The sequence below is a fragment of the Equus asinus genome, chromosome 5 (assembly GCF_041296235.1).
Source record: "Equus asinus isolate D_3611 breed Donkey chromosome 5, EquAss-T2T_v2, whole genome shotgun sequence".
In the NCBI taxonomy this organism is placed as follows: Eukaryota; Metazoa; Chordata; class Mammalia; order Perissodactyla; family Equidae; genus Equus; species Equus asinus.
The window spans coordinates 82750393-82772410 of NC_091794.1; the positions used below are offsets into that span (position 1 = coordinate 82750393).

Sequence of the window (22018 nt, forward strand, 5' to 3'; positions counted from 1 at the left end):
AAAACTTCTGTATTTGTCAGTATTTTCCAGAGAAACAAAACCGATAGGGGAGATAATATTTATCTCTATCTCTATCATCTCTATCTCTATCTCTAACATCTCTGTCACCTATCTATCTATCTATCTATCTATCTATCTATCTATCTATCTATTATAGGAATTGGCTCAAGCAGTTATGGAGGCTAAGAAGTCCCCCAGTCTGCTGTCTGCAAGCTGGAGAACCAGGAAAGCCAGTGTGTAGAATTCAGTCCAAGTCTGAACGCCCAAGAACCAAGGGAGCCGATCTTGTAATGCCCAGTCTGAGGCCAAAGCCCTGAGAACTGGAGTAGAGTGGGTGTGCTAGTGTAAGTCCTGGAGTACCAGGAGCTCCAGTGTCTGAGGGCAGAAGAAGGATGTCTCAGCATGAAAGAGAGCAAGAAATTCCCCTTCCTTCACTACCTTTTTTTCTATGCAGTTCCTCAATGGATTGGATAATGTCCGCCCACATTGGTGAGGGCAGATCTTCTTTACCCCATCAGAACCCTGATTCAAATGGTAATCTCTTCTGGAAGAACTCTCACAGACATACCCAGAAATAATGTTTTTCCAGCTATCTGGGCATCCCTTAGCCTAGCCAAGTTGACACATAAAACTACCCATCACATCTTCCTCCTCCAATGTACCTCCAGCACCCTCTATTGACAAAGTTTCTGAGTAGCGCTAGCACAGTATATATTTTTTCCATTCTTTGAGTTTTAACCTATTATCTTTATATTTAAAATGAGTTTCTTTTAGGAGCATATATTTGGGTCTTTCTTCTTCATACAATCTGACAATCACTGCCTTTTAAGTGAGATCTTCAGAACATTTACATTTAATGTGATGATCGATGTGACTGGTTTAAATCTACCAACTTGCTAAGTGTTTTCCATTTCTCCCACTTATTCTGTATTCCTTTTTTCCTGCTTTCCTTTGGACTGAACATTTTTTATGATTGCATTTTAATCTTCTTTGTTGGCTTATTAGCATATATCTGTATTTCATCTCTTTAGTGATTGCTTTAGTGTTTATAGTATACAGCTTTAACTTATCAGGCTATCTTTCAAGGTATACCATACCACATCACTTACCAGAGTATAAGAACCCTACAACATATAATGTCATATGTCAATTATATCTCGATTAAAAAATAATTTTATAAAAGAACTTTATAACAGTAAACTTTCATTTCTCCCTTCCTGATTTTTGTGCTATTATTGTCATACTTCTACATATGTTATAAATCCCACAAAACACTCTATTACCATTACTTTAAATAGGCAAGTTATCTTTTAAAGAGATTTAAATAATTTTTAAAGTGTTTGTATTTACTCATGTAGTTCCCATTTTCTGTGGTCTTCTTTCCTTGGTATATACCCAGATTTCCATCTGGTATCATTTTCCTTCTGCCTGAAGGACTTCCTATAACATTCCTTCTACATAGATCTGCTTGTGATTAATTTTTTCAGCTTTTCTATGTCAATAGGTCTTTATTTCACTTTTGAAAAATATTTTCACAGCATAAAGAATTCTAGGTTGACAGTTTTAATTTCAGGACTTTAAAGATATTGCTCCACTGCTTTCTCTGTTTTCTATCATTTCCAACAAGCAATCTCCTGTCACCTTTTTTCCTCCTCTATATTTAATGTATTTTTTCCCTCTGGCTGCTTTTAAGATTTTCTCTTTATCACTGGCTTTAAGCAATTTGATTATGATGTGCCTTGGTGTAACTTCCCCCATGTTTCTTGGGCATGGAGGACATTGAGCTTCTGTGGGTTTATAATTTTCATCAAATTTAGAAAGTTTTTAAATCATTATTTCTTCAAATATTCTTTCTGTCTTCCCTCCCTTCCTTTTCTTTGTGAACTACAACTATACCTGTATTAGACCATTATTTAAATTTTCCCATAGCTAACTGATGTGCTGCTTTCTCCTTTTCAGTATTTTTTCTCTCTGTGCTTCATTTTGAATGCCTTCTATGGCTATGTCTTCAAGTTCACTTATTTTTTCTTCTGCAATGTCAAATCTGTTGTTGATCCCACCCAGTGTATTTTTCATTTCTAGCAGTTCAATTTGGGTATTTAAAAAATGTCTTAAGTCAATTATTATCAAGGTCTACTAAAACAGAGGACCCATGTCATTAATAACTAATCTAGACTTCTGGGAATTATGACTTCCAGTTTCAAAGGCTAATATGTTTGAAATTAAACAAAAGGGAAGTTAAGAAGTGGTCCAGAAGATAAGACACTCATCTTGATCACTGAATGTAACATTTTCAAGATTTAGAAAATTGAGACAGTTACAGATGAAACAATTATGTCTCTAAGTAGGAGTCCAGAGAGTATGTTAGGAGAGAATTTATATTTTTATCTGTATAATGCACCTAATAAACTGTGAGATTAAAGATAAAAAAACTTCTATAGTCATACACCACAATAATGACATTTCTGTCAATAACAGTCCTCTAAGATTAGTACTATATAGCCTAGATGTCTAGTAGGCTATACCATATAGGTTGTGTAAGTACTCTATGAAGTTTGCACATCAATGAAATCATCTAACAATGCATTTCTCAGAATGTATCCCCATGATTAAGTAACGCATGACTGTATTAGTTTCTATATAAACATAAATCTGAAAATGAAATATAGGTATAGCTACTAAGTAACCTGCATGTACACATCCCTGATCCCTTTTACATGAATACTAATTTTATATATTTCACTCTATTCAAGGTATTGATGAGATTACTTTCCTAGATATAATCTCTTTTATGGGGTTAGAAACTGTGAACTTCACTAAAATGTTCTCCCCAAATTTCACATTTAAGCATTTCTCTGTATTTCAATGTATAAGAACAGAGAGTAGAATGGTGGTTAGCAGGGGCTGGGGGTGTGTGGGAATTGGGCAGTTGTTTAAGGGTACAAACTTGCAACGAATAGATAAATAAGTTCTGGAGATCTAATGCACAACATAGTGATTATAGTCAGTGATACTGTATTATAAACTTCAAAGTTGCTAAGAGACTAGATCTTAACTATTCTCAACACAAAAAAGAAATGATAATTATGTGGCACAATAAAGATGTTCACTAAAACTACTGTAGTTTGCGATATATAAATGTATCAAAAAAGAGTTTCTCTGGCTTTATCGATTCTCTTTTGATTTTATTTTAAAGATTTTACTTTTCCTTTTTCTCCCCAAAGCCCCCCGGTACATAGTTGTATATTTTTAGTTGTGTGTCCTTCTACTTGTGGCATGTGGGACGCTGCCTCAGCATGGCCTGATGAACAGTACCATGTCCGGGCCCAGGATCCAAACCGCCGAAACCCTGGGCCGCCAAAGCTGAGCTTGCAAACTTAACCACTTGGTCATGGGGCTGGCCCGATTCTCTTTGTAATTTACACTATTGAAAAGGCCCTTACCATATTGGTTAACAAAGCAAATAATTATCCACTGAATGAAACTCTGACGTTCATTTTTATAGACTTTCTCTCCTGTATGGCCTGTGCAACAAATGTGAAGACCTGTCCTCTGACTGAAAATGTTGGTACACTTTTCACTTTCATAAAGTTTCTTATATGTGAAAAGATGATTTTGGTCATCTACACTTTGATTGAAGCTCCTTAAACTAATCCTCTGCAATGGGCTTTCTGATGAATGTGAAGACTTGAGCTCTAACTGAAGGCCTTACCACAATTAGTACATGTACAAAGTTTTTCTCCAGTGCGGACTCTCTGACGAGTATGAAGACTTTGAGCTCTCACACAAGCCCTCCCCGTATTCTTCACATCTATATGGCTTTTCTTCCGTGTGGACGCTCTGATGTACGTGAGGAGAGATTTGCACTCTGGCCGAAGCTCTTACAACACAACACACTTACTGGGTTCCTCTCCCGCATGCGCTCTGATGGAAGTAAAGTTTGAGCTTTCACTGAAACCTTTGCCTCTCTTCACACCTTTATAGAGCCTTTCTCCTGGATAATCTCTCTGAAGAACTTGAAGATCTGTGCTCCAGCTGATGCTCTTGTCACACTCGCCACACCTGTAGGGTTTCTCCCTGTATAGATTCTCTGAGGAATATGAAGATTTGAGCTAGCACCAAAGCTTTTCTGCATTTCTCACATTTAAATGTTTTTTCCCCTCCTTTCAGGAGGACATGAAGAATTATGTTACAACTGAAGCCTTCACCACATGTATCACATTTAAGTGGCTTCCCCACTGTGTAAGCTCTCTGATTATAGCAAAAAGCCAGGCTCTGTTTGAATCCCCACCACATTTTTCACATTTAAAAGGTTTCTGCGTGGACTTTCTGATGAGCTCAATACTCAGGCTAAAGCATCTTGCAACACTTCTAACATTTACTCCCTGTGTAGAAAAAGAGGAAAATCAGAGAACAGCAAAGGTTGGGGGCATGAAAAATAAAATCACCAAACAAAAAACTTCAGTGGCTACTTGAGTAGCAGAAGACAAGACTGGAAAATGCAGGAATATCAATTAGTTCACTAGATTACCAGGTCAAAAAATTCTTAGAATGTAGAGACAAAAAATTTAAAAAGTGAAATATAAAAAATAACAGGTTAGAAGGCAGGTCAAGGAAATTTAATATATATATAATAGGCAGTCCAGAAGGAGAGAAGAGAAGAGAGGGATAATAATCAAGGAAATATTTTCTAAGTTGAAGAGCAGCACAAATAATTTTCTCAGTATTAAAAGAAAATAACAAAGAGAATAATGAGAGGGAAAATTAGGAGACATAGAAAGTATATATAATAGGAATACACATAATAGGATTCCAGAAAGAGAAAATAGAAGAAAGAAGCAATAACCACAATAGTTGAAAAAAATTTTTCTTTACATTTTAATGTATTGTTTCGATTCTTTACAATGAGCATGCATTATTTAATCAGAAAAATCCACCATAAGGGAAATTAAAATATATGCAAAACTGGCTTTTAAGAATCATTTAAAAAGATTGAGATCTTCATTATAAATGGGCAGTGAACATGAGCAGTCAATTCATAAAAGAAATACAAATTACCAATAAGTAAAGGAAAGATATGCATCTTCCCAGGTTATGTGAATAGTGCAAATTAAAACAATACTAAGGTTAAGATATCAATTACCCATCATGTTGGCATCACTTAAAAAGAATTATAATACTAGCATTAGGGTGTGGAAGAACATACACTTTTATGTGCTTCCTTCTGGAAAATAATTTGAGTTATTATATCATATGATGATAATGTAAGGATTTGAGGGATCTTGGAGTCCAAAGTTATACTATTTCTGGAGGGCAGTCTGGATCCAGATGTATTTTAAATGTGCACATCTTATAACCCAAAATTTCTTGGCCTGGGAGTAAGAGGGAGAAAATCAGAAAAATATTCACATTATCAATGGACATATATAGGCTATATACATTTGTGTCTATATTTGCCCCTAAATCTGCCTATAAAGAAGGGATAATTATGTGAATTATATTACAACCATACAATGAAATACTATATTATCCAGCTATTGATATGAAACTATACCCATGATAAAACTTAACAGAAACAGGGAGGTGACAAAGGATTATTTTATGTGTCTAATCACATACACCCCAATACACACATTTGTTTTATACTTAAATATATGTTGATATGTCCATAAAAATATCTTAAAGAATCTTATCAGCTTCCTATCAATGGTTATTTTGGGGTTCAGGATTACTAGGTGTGTATGTCACAGCAACTTTCACTTTCTACTTTATATATTATTATAGTGTTTGTAGTAGAAAAAGACAGGAAATAAACTAAATGTATATAAATAGAGATCTGGTTAGATAAATAATAATATATCTTTACAATGCAATCCTTTGCAGCTGCTAAGAGGGAAGAGGTAAACTATAAATACTAATATGAAACAATTTCAAAATAAATTGATAAGTAAAAGAAGCAAGGTGTGTTGAAGTAGGAAACCGTATCTTAAATGGGACACAAAAAGCACTAACAAACATTGAGACTGGGCTTCATTAAAATTTTGTTCCTCAAAAGACACCACGATAGAGTAAAAACACAAGCCAAAGACTCAAAAAGATACTCCCAATAAATATATCCCATGAAGGTTAGGGCTTTTGGAGTCTATTCAAGGAGGGTGGAAGGGACATTCAGTGCAGCTGGAGAAACTGAGGCTAGGATGATTCTTAGCTTACTTGTGCCCCACACTCAGAGATTCTGCTTATGGGGCTTAATCATCATTATTTCTAGGATACTGAACTAGAATTCAATACAGCTCATTTTTCACTTCATCTAGACCTTCAGGGCTTGCAGCCTCCCCTTTCTTATGTGCCAACAGGACCTCTCTGCATTGTCTGCTTCTACATTTGAGGAGCTGACAACCACACAACGTGGTGGACTGATACCACTACAATATTTCTGATTTCAGATCTGAGATAAATCATTCTGCAATATAACTTTTACCAAGTCAGCTCCTCCTCTAGAATCCTGCTTTGCTCCCACTTACTTTTAAAAGACATTGACATAACGGAATATTATTCAGTCTTAAAAAAGGAGGAAATTCTGACACACACTATAACACTGGATAACACTTGAAGACATATGCTAAGTGAAACCTGCCAATCACAAAAGGACAAATATTGAATGATTCCACTTATATGAGGTACCCAGAGTAGTTAAATTCATAGAGACAGAAGGAGAATAGTAGTTGCAGGGGCTGGGGGAGGGAGGAATGGGGAGGTGATGTCTAATGGGTACCGAGTTTCAAGTGGGGGAAGATGAAAACCTTCTGGAGATGGGTGCACAACAGCATGAATGTACTTAATGCCACTGAATTCAGTATGTGTAAAAATGGTTAAAATGGCAAATTTTATGTTACATATTTTACAATTTAAAAACTTTTCAAGATATTGAAAATTGAGAAAAAGAGACATTAGGGGAAAGCAGGCAGGAAATTCATCAACTCTCACTCCAAAATTCTCAACAAGATTTATAAGGTTTTACATAATCTGTGCTCTGCTTACCTCTTTAGCTTCATCTCCTCCCACTTCCCTTCATCCTATTGTCTAAGTTTAATAAACTTCTTTGATTCCTGAACCCACTATGTTCTATATCTGCCAGGCTGTTGCACATACCACTCTCTGCCTGAAGAATTATTGCTCAAACTCTCTCGAGTCAGCTAATTCACTCTGTTTAGTTCTTAGCAGTCTTCTCTTCTACCAGAAAGCTGTCCTGACCTCAAAAGTCCGGTGTAGATTTCCTTTTGTGAGTCTCTAGTATCTTGTACACCCTATACCAGCTCTTATTACATAGCTCTGTCACTGCCTGTTTACTTGTCTGTATTCTCTGCTAGACTATACAAAGCCTGAGGGCCGGAACTGAACCTCTTTTGGCTGGATCTTCTCAAACCTGCTCTCTTCTTTATGCCTCAGGATGCCCAGAATCATTAGTTAAGCCTCCAAGAATCTCATGGCCTTGAGGTTCTGCACCTCCTGCAGGCCTTCAATGGGTTTCTAAGTATCAAATTCTGAAAGGTGACCCTCTCAACTTGATGCTTTTGCCCCAGAATATACAACGAAGGGAAAGTTGTCCAGACTGCATCTAGCAGACGACATCAGATTTTTAAAATTATGAGCCTTAACCTACAACTGTCAGTTCTGATACATTTTGGTGCCAGGATGGAGTTGTGGGACCAATTTAGGACAAGTCATGTTCATCTCTTCCTTTTTTCCCTAAGAGTGTAGGGTCCTTAACAAGGTAAAAAGTGCCAGCTCTATTCCTGAAATCTCAATGGGGCAGAGATTCCAAGCTGTCACTCAATATCCATTCTCCCTTTTTTGCAGTTAATAGACTCTCCAGTTTGTGTCTGGGCAAATGCTTTCTCAGAATAAAAACTACATATCCCAACCTTCCTTGCAGCTGGCTATAACCAGGTGACCAAGTTTTGGCCAGTGAAATGTAAGTGGAAGTGGTGGTGCCAATTTAGGAAGTGTCCTTACAATGATGCTCTTTTCCAGTTCAGCTTTATGCTGAATGTGCAGTGTGTGACTGGAGCTTGGGCAGCCATTTTGGACTACAAAGTAGGAAGATACTTGTTGATGTTAGAGAAATGAGAGAGAAGGAACCTGGGCTCCTGACACCATGAGGTCCCTAGACTAACTATATTTAGGGTTATTTTTCATAAGAGAGAACAAAATTTCTATTTTGTTTAACCACTATTTTTTGGCAATTTCTATTATGAACAGTTGAACCTAATCCTAATTAATGTATTTAACCCATTCTCTGGCCTGAGAAGAAAAAAAAAAATCAAGAAATAGCTTTATTGTGATGTCTCTCTCACTGAACAAACATCCAATAGGTCCATAAGCTGGAGTTCAGACAACTTCAGCAGAATTCACAAGGGAGAGATGACATTATCAGATATGCGGAGGCTACAAACCAAGGAAGTATCTGATGAAGAGAACAGCATCAGTGATCCTGGGGTGATCCCAACTACACATGCCTCTACTTATTTTGTGAGAAACCATAAAGCAATAACTAGAAGATGTTAATTTAAAAAAAGGACTTGAGAGCTCAGGGAACTACTGAACTGCAGAATTGCTGAATTCTGACAGTGTCACTGTCTGAAACCAACTAATTTTCTCTTTTTCCTCTACTTAAAGCTTCCAGTATAACTAAGGTGAGGCCAGAACCCTGAGCAAGTTATTTTCTTGAAGACTATTGGCTGGATACTGTTTATCCCATAAGGTCCAGTTCACTATGCCAATTTTATTCCAAACTTCCCAGGGCCTAGAATCGAATACAGCACAAGAGGCTTAACAGCAGCAAGAAAAACTTTACAGCATAATGGTTAAGCCAAAAGCACTGCAGACACACCTAGGCTACAGTCTACCACTTTCAAACTGTGGGATCTTGGGTAAGTTTTATAACCTTTCTAAGTCTCAGTTCCTCATCAGGGATAATGGATACATAGGTTTAATCATAAATTGTGCTCAGCACAGAGCCTGGCACATGACACTCACTCAGTATACAGGAAGAGTTATCACCAGATTCCCATTATCCCTCAGTTGGCCTCCAGAGGCAACCTATTTCATCTCCTATAAACGTCCAGGTTTTATCAGTTCATGTATAACATGGAGCCACATTAACAATATTCGCCATGTTCTGCTGGCTCTTGGCCCTCCAGTTAATATAGAAACCCCACCCCTGCCAACTCCTCTCCCCTTCCATCTACTTTTGCAAATTCTCCAGAAGTGTTTCCATAAACAAGCCTTCATCTTCCAGGTGATGTCCATGTCACTCTTTCCTCTGGCCTCTTTGGAGATGTTTGCAGCTAAGGGCCCCATTGCCTTCTAAGATGCACTGAGATTCCTCTCTACTATCTTTACATTTTCCTTAAAATGTTTTTAATTTTTTTTTGTTTTTCACTTTATAAAAAGGGTATCATACCCTATGTAACCTTTTGGGACTTACTTTTTCACTTAATATTGTGCTGCTAAGATTCATCCACATTGCTGCATGTCATTGTAGCTCATTTCTTTTGGCTGCTGTACCACATCATCCACTCTTCTGATGGGCACCTGGGTAGTTTCTAGGTTTAGGTTTTGCTATTGTGGAAGTGCCACAAAGTATATTCTCGTTCATATTTCCTGTTGTACTTGTATAAGGGTTTCTCTTAGTCTATACTTAGGAGTGGTATTGCTGGATTGTACAGTGTGTGAATGCTACATGTTACTTCATGTATTATATTTTTCATATCTAATACTGCAATTTTTAATGACTGCATGTTCCTGCTTCCTTTTCCCTTATTTCATTGAGCACATTTATTATGCATATTTAAAATTCTTGGTCTGCTCATTCCACTAATTCTGCTTCAGAAATGTTTATGTATGTACTTAAAGGCTTGGAATAACACACAACTATTTATAGCAGTCATCTTTGAAGGACTGAGATTGTGGAAAAAAACCATCAGCTCAACCAACCTGGACAACATTACATTTTATTTTATTATATAAAATGTAGAAAGCCTTGATTGAGAAAAAAAATAGGGAAGAGACTTAGAAACTGAAGAATCTTCTTAGGAAAGCAATGATTGCTGAAGGGTACCTCTGCTCCAGCCATGATGAGCATCTGTCTTCTTGGTACTCAATAGCAAAGCTCCAGGGACAATACTGTATAATCCCAGATCTCTCCCACTCATCCCTGAGCCTTGGTCCTGGAATTGAGTAGTTAGAGGTTGAGGAAATATGAAAAGTATGAAAATAAGAACACTCTCCATGAAAGCCAAGCTCAGAGGCTGGTCCTCTTTTACTCTGTTAAATACATTAGGAGCAGGAAGGATCAAAGTTCCCGAAGGCATACCCTCTCCTCATTTGGCTTTTTTGGCTTGGGGCTCCAGCGTGGAGCTGTGCACCCCACCGCCCTGCCTCCACTCACAGATATCTGCATAGTTGCACGTCCGGCATTTCCAAGCCTCCTCTATATCAACCCCTTGGGGCTCTCGGTGGCCCATCCAGTAGGCCATACAGTGCTGCACTTTGCCTCTCACCTCCTTCTCTTCAAAGGCCACAACCTCCGTAGCCAGAACAGTGGCAGTCTCTTGGTGGATATACTCAATCTTCAGGATATCAATAACTGGGAGGTCAGACAGTGTCAGAGACAAGAAGACCAGCTCCATGAGGTCACCCAAGGACTTCACAGAGAAGCCTCCCTGCTGGGCATGCCTCAGCACTGAAGGTCCCAGTGGCTTTTCTGGATGCAATTTTGTGTGGTGGATTAGGCTAGCAGTGGTCACTTTCCCTTGTACCATGGCATCAAAGATGTATTTGTATAGGCTGACTTGAAAATAGTCTTTGTTCTTCTGTGCTTCCAGAGGGAGCACAGGGCGCCTGCGTGTCTTGAGTTCAACCAGTTCCAGTTCTCCCTTGGCTGTATAGTGTAGCTCATCAATCACTCCAACAAGAAGCACACCGTCCACTTCTCCAAACACTGGAAACTCTCTGATGCGTCCTTCTGACTGCAGGGTAGGAATCATCAATAACATGTTCAGAAACTTAACTGCCCAAGCATCTTCTTTAGTGGTGATGGGGACAGTCCTAAGATCATGAACTTCTAGTTCTCTAGCTAGGTGGATGCTGGCACCAGTATCCAAAACAGCTGCCTTCTCAGGTACCAGGAAATCAGGAATCTCCTTCCCATATACCATTTGCTGTTCACACCAGTTCTGAGTAGACAGGTCAGTGACATACAAATAGTTAAGGTGGAATCGCTCCATGGGTGATGAGACATCCAATCCTCTTTTCCCCTTTGGTAAGCTTATGAGCTTGCCATCCTTCCCAGGGAGTTCAGATGAAGGGCCAGGATTGCTAAGTGAAGCACTTGACTCTTGGCTATCATCCAGGTCCAGAATCTCTAGAAACTCTGAGTCACTCAAGTCTGAGAACCCTGAGGCCTCTGCTGACACCATCTCCTCTTCCTCAGTCTCTGCCATGGCACAGCTCTGGACTGGGCAAAGGCTCTGCATATCATGTTAAAGAAAGGCATTATTCAAATAAAAAATTTCTCAAAAGCACTTTCAAATTCCAATGATGTAAAAAGAATCATGGCTAATTATATATTTACATTATTTAAAGAACTCTATTTATTTATGACCCAGCAGTACTGCTACAGAGTTGTGGTATGGGTACAATTTACAATAATACAGCTCCTTGGATCATCCATACAAACACTTGGCCAAATTTTTTAAGTGCAAAATAGTTTTATTCCTAAATCTGGCACTAACATTGTGTGTGACTTTCAGCAAATCACCTTGCTTGGCCTCAATTTCTTCACATAAAAGGAGATTTGAGGTTTGCCTTTTCTGCTTCAAAATTCTACTGACTTAGGATATTATTTCTTTAAGCGAATACAGATCTTTGTAAATGTTGGACCAATGTCTGACAGTTTACCAAGGGCCACTTTGACAGTTTCTTTGACATGAAGTCCTTGACTAGGAAAATAAATCTCCATTACAAACTGTTCCTGTCTGACTGCACACCTAGTTGGGCAAGCAGTTCTGGAAACGCAGTGGAAGAGACCGAAAAAAAGACTTGGAGATGGTGTATGAGCTTAACAGTTTATTGGGAACTACACACAGGGAGTCCAGGAGCAGCCAGCTGGACAGAGTTGCACACCATTACCAAGAACTGAGAGGGGGTTGCTTAAGTAGGCAGGGGAACAAAGGCTACATGCCTGCCAAGAGGGACTGTCCTCACATGACCAGCATTCCAAGGACCAGTAGCTCACCTGGAAGGGCTCTGTGTTCCTTCAAGACGTGATGTTCTTTGAGATAAGCAGATCCAGGTTGGCCAGGCCCTGAATCCTTACACTACTAGATGGTTGGTGTCATGCCTAGGAAGGAGGCTAGTGGACACGATTACTATAGGACACGTAGGTTATTGCTGGGCAAGTGTGATCCTACACTCCACCCCTCTATGTGTCCAAATGGCCCTTACAATCTTATCACGCCATTCTTCCGTGGATCCCCTCAGGCCAGACACATAGAGGTGCATTGCAACCATCTTACACCATCAAAAACGGAGTATTCCGCTTTTGGGGTTGTCTTAACCTGCTCACGCACAAGCTGAAACATATGATCTCAAGAGGCATTATAAGAGGGCAAGGAAAGGCTGCTGGTGGGAGGGGAGGAGGAACAGGAATGTGGTAAGCATTCCTCCAATCTTGCAGGGCTCTCCAGTCAGTCGTTGGCAGCTTGGAGATGCCATGGTAACTACGTGGTCAAAGAGAGAGGCTGCCTGCTACATACCTAGCAGTTGGAGCCATTTTGTGAGCAACAACGTACGCCCAATCAGTGAAGAGGTTGGCAGACCTTGTCCTAAGGACAAAAGGTAAGACATTTAGAGGGAACTAAAACAGGGAGGTCATGACCATCCAACAAGACACACGTGGTTGCAATGTCTTGCGTTAGTGTGGTACTGGCCTATGGTTTTAGATGAGGACAGCAATATCATACTACTTGTCCAGTTGGGTTGGGCGCCACAGGGGCAGTGGTGTAGGATAAGGGAGGAACACCACCACCAGAGGGATAGGATGAAAGTGCCTTGGGGAATTGGAGGCCCTGGATTACTAAGTTTGGAGGTTTTGGGTGGTCCTCCCACAATAAAGGCTGTTACTATCTTGTCCTAAGCCTGTCCCCCAAGTGGCTAAGAGACCACACCAGTGGGGCTCCACCTGGCAGTCCCACGGCCAAGTGATCACGTGGGTCCTAGTAGGAGTTCTTATAGCAAAGGCATAAGCAAGTTGTTCTGAGTGCCTATTTGTGGTTGTATAGTTTCTACTTAGTGTGCTCTTGTCTGTAGGCATACAGTTGGATCGGGTCCTTGTATCAACATCCGATACGCGCTGGGTCGGGTATGTTTCTCATGTTCATTTAGTTGACGTATTGCAGTTGTTAGGCATCTCAGCCAGTGGGCTAGGGTCCTTTCTTCTGTCCTTAATTGTTGTTTCAGCAAGCCATTCATTTGTTCTACCAGCCCCGTGGCTGTGAGGTTGTATGGCTGGTGAAAATGCCAATGTATGGTCCATTTGGTCAGCCCATGTTTGTACCTGGTGGCCAGTAAAATGAGTATCTTGGTCACTGTTGATGTCCATGGGAACACCATAAGCAGTGCAGAGGTGATCTGGGCCTCTTATGGTGGTCTTCAGTGTGGCCCGTGTGCTGGAGTACGCCTGCAGCAGTTCTGTATATGTGTCTATGCAATTAAAGGCATATTGGCAACTGTTGGAGAGAGGTTAAGGGTCCAACGTAATCCACCTGCCAGCATTGGATGGGTTGGTTGCCTCTGGTGATTTAGCCTACATCCTGAGGAATGGCCCAGGGTCTCCGCAAGGAACAAAAAGGGCACGCCTGGTGACCCATACTACATCAGCACAGCGTAGGGAGAGGCCCCAGGCCTTGGAAAAAGTCCATAGGGTCCTCTGTCTTTTACGTCCAGTTTTCTAGTGTAACCATTCTGCCACTCTCTCAGCTGGTACTTCTTCTAGGAGACGAATCTGGGCTAATCTGTCTGCTTGTTGGTTTCCTGGTGGCACTGTCACCTGATGTACAGATACATGATACACTGTTATCATCATTCCCTGGACCTGCTGCCAGATATCATCCCAGAGCTCTGCCCCCCATAATGGGTGACCATTGATGGTTCACTTTTGTCAAGCCCACTGGGCCATCCACAGGGTGAGTCCCTTATAGACTGCCTGTCTATACAAAGATGTACTGGATCGGGTTCTTGAGTCAGTACCATCCAGGTGGCCAGCAATTCGGCCCACTGACTACCATACCCAGAGCCAGAATCCAACCACAAGCTCTTGGCAAAGGCTGAATGGCCACTGCTGCCAGTGGGGGAGCCTCTCCTGTGGAGCCATCTATATACCAGGCCTCCGCGGGCATTGGTCCTTCTCCTTCCCATACATTCAGGAGGGTTTCAGGTGTGGGCACTTCATCCAACAGGGTTGCTTCTTCTGTGGTCTACGTCACTGGTCATAGGATGGCAAGCAATTCCACACTTAAGGGACTATTAGTAAAGGTCCCTCGTTGTTGTAAGTAGGCATGCAACTTTGCCAATGTCTGTGTTTGGGCTGTTCCTGAATGTGGCTTCTGGAAAGCATCTTGCAGCCACGCTACAATGGGCAGATGGGTACGGACTGTGACCGGCAGGAAATGGGTTATGGGCTCCACTTGTTGGAGGGCCAAATAAATAGCATATAATTGTTGTTCCAGGGTGCTATATCATCTTTCAGCCCCTTTCCACAATTGTGACCAGAAGCCAAGGGGAACTCATTTGTTGCCTTGCCTCTGCCAGAGACCCCATCCGAACCCCTCTGGACAACTGGGAACGTCCAATTCGCATGATTGTCCTTGGGTTCAAACACCCAAAGACTGAATGTGTTTTACTGCTATTTTAGCTTGGGTGAAGGCCTCCTGCTCAGTGGTCCCCCAGTCCCAGATAACACCCTTTCGTACCAACTTATGAAGAGGGCAGAGTAGTTAGGCTAAACAAGGAATGAAAGGGCGCCAATAACCTACTAAGCACAGAAAGGTCTGTGGTTGTTTTGGGGTGCTGGGTGTAGGGAAAGCCTGTATCTTATCTATAACAGCAGCAGGAACCACTATTGTCTTACTCGACCAGACAATCCCCAACTACATGTCAGATAACCCAGGCCCTTGTAATTTGTTGTCGTTTACCACCCATCCTTGTTGGTGTAGGAGGGTGATGAGGGAGCAGGAGGCTTCCTAGAGGTCTGAAAAAGACTCAGAGGTTAACACGACATCATTGATATAACGGAACAAGGCAACATTAGGGGTTTGTGTCCACTGGGCCAAGTCAGTGGCCACAAGACCATGACAAATTGTGGGACTATGGAGATACCCGTGAGGCAGAACAGTGAAAGTCTATCGTGTGCCCTGCCAAGTAAAGGCAAATTGGTCTTGACTACCTTCATCCAAGGGGATACTGAAAAAGGCATTAGCAAGGTCCAGAACAAAATGGTATGTTCCCAAGGCATCCCCTATTTTTCTAAGAGGGAGTCTATACTGGGGATGGCGGCATACGTAGGCAGCATCACTTTGTTTAATTCTCGACAGTCCCCAGTCATTCGCCAGGAACCATCTGGCTTCTGAATGGGCCACACCAGGCTCTTGAACGGACTATGTGTGGGTCTAATGATTCCCACTTTTGCCAATGCCTGTACAGTTCCTGTGATTTCATCTTCTCCCCTGAGGAGACAATACTGTTTTATCATCACCACACAACATGGTTGGGGCAAGCTGACCAGGGTCCATTTGGCATGTCCCCTTATGACAGATTTAACCAAGTGGACCTGAAGGTGGAATTCTCCAGCAGTAGTCTGTAGGGTCAGGCCAGTGAGGACACCCATTCCCAGGGTGTATTTGGGTATGGGGGCAATATATACCATATATCATTTTGGCAGGAGACGCCGTATCCACAGCACTAGCAGCACCAGTTTCACCTTGACTGTGCCCCCACTGTAAGCATCTATGACAGAAATAGGGCCATCAAAACGGGACGGATTTCCATGAATCAGAGTACATTCTGCTCCTGTATACACTAAAACCATATGTTTATTTTTAGTAGACCATTATATTGTTATTTCCACATGTGGCCTCCGGTCCCCTGATACCTGGGCCACCTGCACAGTGTTACAGGGGTGTGCTGGGGGGTCCCTTGGCCTTTCCCCTAGTCACAGGGGCTAGAGTGTTCCTAGGTTGTAGCTGGGGGTGCTGCTGGTTTGGGGTGCTCTGTGGGTGGCCTCATGAATCTTTGTTTTGGCTCCAGCTTCTGCCACAAAGCCAGCAGAACACTGTTTGGTTGTCCATCAACTTTTCCCAGAAGGGTGCCTGCTGCCACCAGGCCTTGCCACATATGTCTACGTGTTACTCTGATAGAGCTCTTGGTGGTTTTGGCTCCTTTGTTGCCTGTTTTTCTGGGGGGCCCAGGAGCCCTCACTCCCCTCCGCCTGAACTTATCTGTCTCCCCCAGGTCAGCGGCAGCTTGGGCTGCCTGGGACACTGGTTGACCTCCCAAGGGGTTTAGGATGCAGACTAAAGCCACATACCATTGGCTCTGAGCTGTCTGTAACACAGTGTCTTTCATTCCTGCACTGAATAGTTCATTGTCAGGCCCTCGGTAATGTTTGGCATAAACTGCACGTTTCATGCTTAGTGTCCTAAACAAATCCTGTAATTCTTCCATGGTCTGCCACCGGGGAGGAGGCATAGGTATGTCCCCTTCATTAGGCCAGGCCCCCTTACAGGCAGCCATCAACCAAGTCAAGAGGGAGACGCTTGATCTTCATTGACAACGCTAGAGAGGCGTTGCAGTAGGGTGGGGTGAGAAGTGATGAAAGCCATTTTGCTCATCTCCACTCCTAACAGCAAAATACCTTCTGCTTCAGTATCCCAGAGGCGCAAAAGCCACCCGGCAATGCTTTCCCTCCCTTTCTGTCTAAACTTATTTCCTAGTTCTACCAATTTGGAAGTGGGGTAATCCTGCATAGGAGAGGGCACATGCCAAACCAGCGAGGGTAACTCGGTCGGATCAACCCCTGGGGGCCAGGGTTGTTCTGATTCCATTTTTTGGGTGACAATTGGACGTGCCACCAGGACAGGTACTTCTATTGGGTCATCCCATCCTGCAGCATCCTCACTTTCCTCACTACTAGATTCCCATGGGTCCCACTGCTTTGGGTTCCGATCTCCTTGGGTCACAAGGGCTTACACTTTTGCCCATGGTAGCTGTCACCCCTTAATTTTAGCAAAATGACAGGCTAGTGTCTCCATTTTCTCATCAGATTCCCACAGGCGAGTACACGGTGCCTCAGTTGTCTTGGCTTGCACCAGTTGAGCCTCTCTTTCTAACTTCAGTTCTTCTTGCAACTGCCTTACTTTTGCTTTTGTTTCCATCTTGGCTTCTGCTGCAGCCTTACCGGAGTGAGGAGGGGCCACCCCACAGCTGCTGCAACAGCCCAGGCTTCTGATTTCTTCCTCCCTACATCTATTGTGCCCAGGACTTCCCTTAGGCCCTCTGGCGTTTTTAGGGTGTCCCTATACTCACAAGGTGGGCCCCACCCACCTATGATGGCAGTGACTGGCCCCCACATCAAGGATGCCAGCCAACCTGGGATTTCCTGCACAGAATTCCCCTTCCCATTGCCCACAGTCTCAGTGCTCACTGGGGTTTCCTTGGTCTCCTGGCTGGCTCACCAACTGTCTGACAACACACCTAATTGGGCAAGCACTTCCAGATATGCAGCAGAGAGATGGAAGAAAAGACCTGGAGACAGTGTACATTTACTGGGAACTTACATACCAGGAGCATAGGAGCAGCCAGCTGGACAGAGTTGCACACCACTACCCAGAACTGAGGGTGTTGCTTAAGTAGGCAGGGGAACAAAGACTACATTCCTGCCAAGAGGGACTGTCCTCGATGACCAGTATTGCAAGGACCAGTAGCTCACGTGGAAGGGCTCTGTGTTCCTTCAAGATGTGATGTTCTTTGAGATAAGCAGATCTGGGTTGGCCAGGCCCTGGATCACTATAATACCAGGTGGCTGACGTCACCCTGGAAGGAGGCCAGGGGATACACGGCTACCGTAGGGCACGTAGGTTATTGCCGGGTAAGCGAGCCCTACTGTTCCTTAAGAAAAATCAGCTCCACAGTGACTTTTTAAATGGAGTTCTCGGGAACACAGTATGGCAAAATTCAAACACTAACTATAGATAAATACAAATAAATCTACTCATGCACGAAGTAATAGCATGAAGTAATGAGAGGATGTTCACAGTAACGTGGAAATCAGGTGCTTTCTATCGTTGAGCGATATTAAGGAAATGGCAAGGAGAAAAAGCTCTTGGTAGGTTTTGCTTTACCTTACTGGCTTTATAAATTATTCTCCTAACGTTACTGAAATTGGTGTTTCCCACTAAGTTTATTTTTTCCCTCCACGAGGGAAAATGGAAAATAAATGTCAATAAGTACTATTAAAACACTACTGTATTTGTTATAAATAATAATGAACATTTATTGTGCAGTTATTGTGTGCTAGACACTGAGCCAAGTGCCTCACATCTAATACCTCACTACTCTACTGTGGGATAGGTACTCTTTTAAAAAATTTTTACTATGAAAAATTTCACACATACAGAGAAATAGACAAGAACAATGAACACCCATATACACAGCATCTAGATAAACAACTGTTGACATGTTGCTGTGTTTGCTTCTTTCATTTACAGATTTTTTTTCAGCTGAACTATTTTAAAGTAAATTACAGACATCGTAACACTTCAAATATACACGCTTCAGCATACATTTCCAAATAAGGACATTCTCCTACATTAACTACAATACTATTATCACATCTAACATTACTAATAATTCCCTAACACTCCAGTCTGTATTCAAATTTCTCCAGCTACCCTAGAAATGTCTTGGATAGCTTCTCTTTAAACCAGGAAACAAAGACCACGCAGTATGTTTGATTGTTTTTCTCTCTCAAGGGTTTTTAATCTTAAGAAACTAGGCAAATTATGCTGTGAAGATACTTTTTTAAGTCTTCTTTCTAGGCTCACATATCTAATCTTGCACAGAGAAAACAAAACAAAATAAGGGATCACAAGGGCACTAATATTTGACTTTGGGTGCCAGGAAAATAAATAATTTGACATAGAATTTAAGTTGATGGAGGTAACTATAAGCCGTTTCCTACTTGCTATTCTGATAAGCAATGAATAAGCTGAATGCACCAACTTCCATGTTAAAAGCTCCTTGAAAGTGGTATTATTATTTGTTATGATTGTACTTAACTAATTTTTCAATAGTCTGAATGTCCCTAATGAAAGAAAACATAGCTAGCTGGAAGAAAAGTTGTTTGCAATGAACAAAAGTAATACAATGCTAAGACTTTTGATTATAAACTATAAAGTTATTGCTTTATAGGATACTTCAACAGTAATAAAACACAGAAGCTACACATTTGCACAAGTGTCTTAAACTGTAAATGTGCCTTAAATGATGACAGTTTCAAAATGAGTAATGTTATTTCGACTAGGAAATCCCTGAAGGTTGGAGAGACTCTTTAACCCCCACCAATAAACTAAAGTTAAATGGCATTTAACATGTATACTTTTGTTGGTTGGTTGGTTGGTTGCTTGGTTGGCTGGTTTTCCAGGGGGAGGGCACTACATCCAAATCAACTGACCTTGAAAATATTTTATTTCATATATCTATACCTGGGCTGTTCAATAGATAGCCACCAGTCACACGTGGCTATCTAAATTATAAAAATTAAATAAAATTGAAAACATTTTCCCAGTTGCATTAGGCACATTCCAAGTGCTCAGCAGCTATAGTATGTAGCTAGTGGGTACCACACTATAAGGCACAGATACAGAACACTTACCTGATCACAGAAGTTCTATTGGACAGTACTGATTCAGATTATTTCACATGTATGTATTAACTCCTCAAAGACAGAGTAAGCTCCTGAAAGGTACACACTTTGTTTTACATACAACATTGAGAACAGGGTAGCCCTGAACAGGTCAGTGAAATGTTTTGTAGAGAAGACACAAAAGGGGGGCATTCTCTGTGGAATTATTTATCTAAAGGAAGAAAACAATATACTGGGGATGGATAATTTAGACTTAGATGTGTTGCCTGGACCTTCCTATGCAGAAAAAATCCAGGCAAGAGCATGATGCAATGCCTTGTGTCCCAAAATGCAGTTTGTATCTTTTTGACACAAGATGATTTTACAGGGTACATGGACCAACATTTTTAGATGTATCTTATAATAAATATAAAGTTATTACAGCGTCCATCAAATGCATAATTTCATAGATAGTGTTTCTTAGGACAAGTTTGATTTTTAAATAAACGTAAGTAAAAAATTTAAAATATGAGACTAACAACAGGGGTAGGTACATAGATGTGGCAAAAATCGTTAGGTGGTAAGTGAATGAGATGTTAGGAAAACATTGTATAGTATCAAGAGTCTGAGAGTCCCACAGATGTGGATTCTGAACCTGATCCTAACTAGGTCAATAGTATTAGTAGTATGCTACTTGCCTTATGAGTACTCTTGGGCAAGTGTTTAGTTTTCCTGAGGCTACTGACACATCTTTAAAATTAGAGTCCTCCTTCCAAACGTACTCACTACCCAAAAGATTGAGTGATAAAACACAGGACCTATATTAACACTCAACAAATGCGGATCTCCTTCCCCTTCTCAAGGCAGAGATGAGACAGCACATCTATTCCCTTTGACAAATGAGACTAAACTTTAGAAGAAACTTCTACTCACCTGGGACTCGGCTGATCTTCCTTCTCGAAAGGAAAAGCAGAATGCTGAAACGACAAGGCCGGGGGGGGGGGGGAGAAGAAAGGCGCTCTGAAAGACCAGGTCTGCATGGAAGAATCCAGATTAGCAACTCTGGGCCTTGCTGTGGTAGAACGGCACTTCGGTCTTTGTCACCTGACCAGTCCCTCACATTGCGGCGGCTCCTCCTCTCTGCTCCACAGACTGTTGCCCACCCCAGGTCCTAGGTAACGCTTGCCTCTCTCCAGGGGCAAATTCTCCATGACTTTTCATTCTCCCATCCCCTGGATACAGTTACTTGATGCAATCCCGGCTCCCTGCAAGTAAAAGGGTCAAAAATAACCAAGGTCCCCCAGGAGCTCCGATGTCAGTTCCCTTTCCAGCCCCAACCTCAGCCCAGAAGCTGGGGCAGAGACCACAGGTCAGCCAGAGGCTTTTCCTCTCTGATGGGTTCCCACGGCTTTCTGAACTGCCACGGCCTTCACCCTCAACATCCTCACTTGTTCGGTGCAGCCCGGACTTGTGGGCTCCCAGGACGTTTGCCTTCAGCGGGGCACCTTCCCACTGGCCCCAGACCACTGTCTCCCCGGGAGTTCCATGCATACCCCAAAGTTTACCCAGCACTTCCTACAATGTCCTGGAGGAGCCAGGAATGACAGCCAGGGGCCGCCGGCCTCAGGAAGGGGGTCCCAGCCGACCGCGGGGTCTTCCGAGGGCGAAAGGTCCAGAACCCCCAGGGGCCGCTCCCACCCGGAGAGGAGGGTAAGCGGGACGCGGCAATGGCGGGGACAGGTCCCAAACGCGGCCTCTCAGCCCGCCACCCCCATTCGCCGGCCTTCCCCGAACCTCGGACACTCCTCCGAACCCCCGACTCCACGCGGCTCCGCCACTGCCTCGGAACTGCTCCCGGACTCTCCCCACGACCAGCAAGAGCACGCCGAGCCGACGCCCTTTCCGCCCGGGTTTCCCACAGCGCCGCCTGGAGACCCGGCCCAGAACGCCCAGCGGCTGCCCTACGCCCCTCCCTCCCGGAGGCCTCAGCGGCGCCGCTCCGTCCTCGCGAGTCTGCACCTCGCGCGGGAATTCGTTTGGCCGCCGGGCGGAGGA

At 42.4% G+C, this 22018-nt stretch overlaps 1 protein-coding gene across 11 annotated transcripts; it reads right to left on the reverse strand.

Moving 5' to 3' along the window:
* Positions 1-4249: 4249 nt before the first annotated feature.
* EXO5 (exonuclease 5) lies at positions 4250-22018 on the reverse strand. 11 transcript variants are annotated; one of them, XM_070510230.1, is made up of 5 exons: positions 21758-21882; positions 21150-21228; positions 20897-20940; positions 19994-20076; positions 10001-14113 (listed from the first exon to the last, which is right to left on the reverse strand). In XM_070510230.1, the coding sequence occupies exon 5, from the start codon at positions 11538-11540 to the stop codon at positions 10386-10388; it is 1155 nt and encodes a 384-aa protein (XP_070366331.1). In that variant the 5' UTR covers positions 11541-14113; positions 19994-20076; positions 20897-20940; positions 21150-21228; positions 21758-21882; the 3' UTR covers positions 10001-10385. The 11 variants fall into 11 exon arrangements, 9 of the variants coding, with proteins under 9 accessions (XP_070366331.1, XP_070366332.1, XP_070366330.1 ...); XM_070510231.1 differs by having other exon boundaries at positions 10001-11534; positions 21758-21830; XR_011503465.1 differs by lacking the exons at positions 10001-14113; positions 21150-21228 and adding an exon at positions 4250-4385 and having other exon boundaries at positions 21758-21896.